At 54.9% G+C, this 2,815-nt stretch overlaps 1 protein-coding gene across 1 annotated transcript; it reads right to left on the minus strand.

The window, feature by feature from the left end:
* Positions 1-651: 651 nt before the first annotated feature.
* Positions 652-1,919, minus strand: LOC101752562 (aquaporin TIP3-1). The gene is made up of 2 exons (XM_004982699.2): positions 1,622-1,919; positions 652-1,545 (listed from the first exon to the last, which is right to left on the minus strand). Exons 1-2 carry the CDS (start codon positions 1,767-1,769, stop codon positions 905-907), a joined length of 789 nt encoding a protein of 262 aa, XP_004982756.1. The 5' UTR covers positions 1,770-1,919; the 3' UTR covers positions 652-904.
* Positions 1,920-2,815: the final 896 nt, after the last annotated feature.

Here is a 2,815-nt window from a genome sequence, read left to right on the forward strand (position 1 = left end):
GAAAAGGCAGCTCTGCTGAGCCGTAGACGAGGGTTATTGGTCTTCGGCAACATCCAGCTGCACCCTCTTGTTCACATCCAAATCTAAATAATTATTATCCACTCTCACCCTCCCCAAGCTCACCCTCCCAAGCTCACCCATATTCAATGGGTAATTAACTATGGATAATTAACTTTGTACTACATTTATATACATATCCAATTGATTAATTGTACATATAATTTTCTACCCATACCACATTTATATACATATCCAATAGATTAATTACCATATTTATATAGTACATATCCAATAGATTAATTGTGATATTAATTACCACATTTATATACATATCCGATATAACCTCCGCTCCCCCATTCGGACCGCCCTTTGCTCCCCATTCGGACCGCATGGCGTGGATAAACCATGGGTTTTAGCCGGCTCCTCTGTCTGGGTACACCGTTGCTTATTAGCTTCTCCTAACCCATTGGTGATCTTGCTACAAGGTTACACTTAAACACATAGTCAGTCGGTCAAAAACAAAAAAAGGAAGATGGAACGGGCAATCTAGAGAAGCTTACGACAAGGTACTCCTAGGAGAGCATACTTCGATGCCAGAGCCCAGAAGCATCCAGCAGATAATCAGACAGTCACACAGATATACAAGTAGTGTTGCTCCTTTTACCTCGGATTTTATTACACGCTTGCTACTCACACCGTGCAATGTACACCGCCTGATTCACCGTCTCCAAACACGGGGGCAATCAACAGGGTACGTAGCGTACGGGCCCCTTATTAACTGGTTCACACGACACACAAAATATAATGCAAACACACACGCACACACTGTCCCGACACATGCACAACAAACACAAGACCCGATCGGACTAAGGAAGGAGACGCCACCGCGGCGGCCGGCGGCTAGCTAGTAGTCCTCCGGCGCGAGCGGCTGGTGCGCGTGCGGCGCGGCGGCGTCGGCGGACGGGATGACGAGGTACTCGTACACGAGCCCGGCGACCCCAGCGCCGAGGAAGGGCCCCAGCCAGTACACCCAGTGGTGCCTCCACCGCCACCCGACGAGGGCCGGCCCGAACACCCTCGCCGGGTTCATCCCGGCGCCGTCGAACGGCCCGCCCGCCAGCACGTTGGCCCCCAGCAGGAACCCCACGGCGAGCGGCCCGATGGTCCCCACGCTGCCCCGCTTCGGGTCGATTACGGTGGCGTAGTAGGCGTACATGAGGCCGAACGTCATGGCGGCCTCGAGTAGCACGGCGTGCCAGTCGCCGACCCCCGACGCCAGCGCGAACCCCGGCGGGCGCATCCCGCCCGTGGCCAGCCTCAGGAGCAGCGACGCGGCGATGGCGCCCAGCAGCTGCGCCACCCAGTAGAAGACGGCCCGGACGAGGGAGATGCGGCCGCCGATGAGCGCGCCGAAGGTGATGGCAGGGTTCACGTGCCCGCCCGAGATGTTGACGGCCACGGCCACGGCCACCGACAGGGCCAGCGCGTGCGCCAGCGCCACCGCCACCAACCCGCCCGCCGTGCTCATGTCGTGGTACATCTTCCCTGCATGCACGGGCACCGCATGTATATATGTGCATATAATGGATCATCACTTGTCAATGAGACCATGCATACGTACCGAGGGAGAGGACGGAGCCCTCGGCGGCGAAGACGAAGATGGCGGTGGCGAGGAACTCGGAGATGGCGGCGCGGATGGTGTCCGGGTGCGTCGCGTCCTCGCTCCGCCCCACCGTGAACCGCCGCCCCGGCCGCGCGCCCGTGCTCATCTCGGCGCCGATCCAAAGCTACCTGCTAGCTTGCAGCTGGTTGCTACCTCGATTACCTCTCCTTCGTCTCTGCTGTGCTTCTCTCTGTCACTCGCCGAGACCAAGTGTGTGCTAGCTGTTGCCGACTCGCCGCGGTAGCAAGCGTTAAGAGGCGAGCGCCCGGTCAGGAGGTGCGGCGACGGCCGGCGCGCGTGGCTTATAACGTGGCCAGGCCGTGCGCGCGGCCGCGCCACGTGGAGGCGCCGCGGGCCAGCTGGGCGGCACGTCTCGGGGGGCGACCGTCCATGCGTGCCTCACGAGCTCGGAGCTCTCGTGCTGATCCGTAACCGTGGGGCCCGCGCGCCAGGTCACGGGCACATCACGGCGAGTAGGTGTGCGTTTTCCCCACGGATGCGTACGCGCTGCCCTCTATCCGTTCGCCATGGCGATTGCTCGTGTCGCCATGCCGCCACTTCGTTCCAGAGGCTCTCGTGGTCGATGCATGAAGCAAGTATTGTTCACTGTTCAGTGCCATGATGGGATGATGCTAGCTAGTCTATTTCTGCATGCTGAAGCTGTGTGTATGGCCGTGCCTTGAAGTGCACTTATTGTTCGATCGGTTGGTTGATGCAGTGCATTCACGCTTAGAGTTCGGATTTAAAACTTTTTTAAACGAAGTTATATCAAAAAGAAGATAAAGTTAAAGGGGTGTTTGGATACGAGGTGTTAAACTTTAACAGTGTCACATCGAATGTTCGGATGCTAATTAGGAGAACTAAATATGAGCTAATTATAAAACTAATTGCAGAACCCTATTCTAATTCGCGAGACGAATCTATTAAGCCTAATTAATCCATCATTAGCAAATGGTTACTATAGCACCACATTGTCAAATCATGTATTAATTAGGCTTAATAGATTCGTCTCGCGAATTACACTCCATCTGTGCAATTAGTTTTGTAATTAGCCTATGTTTAATACTTCTAATTAGTATTCAAATATCCGATGTGAGGGGTGTTAAACTTTAACACTAGTGAGCCAAACAGGCCCTGACTGGACGAGATAAA

The sequence above is a fragment of the Setaria italica genome, chromosome IX (genome assembly GCF_000263155.2).
Source record: "Setaria italica strain Yugu1 chromosome IX, Setaria_italica_v2.0, whole genome shotgun sequence".
NCBI lineage: Eukaryota > Viridiplantae > Streptophyta > Magnoliopsida > Poales > Poaceae > Setaria > Setaria italica.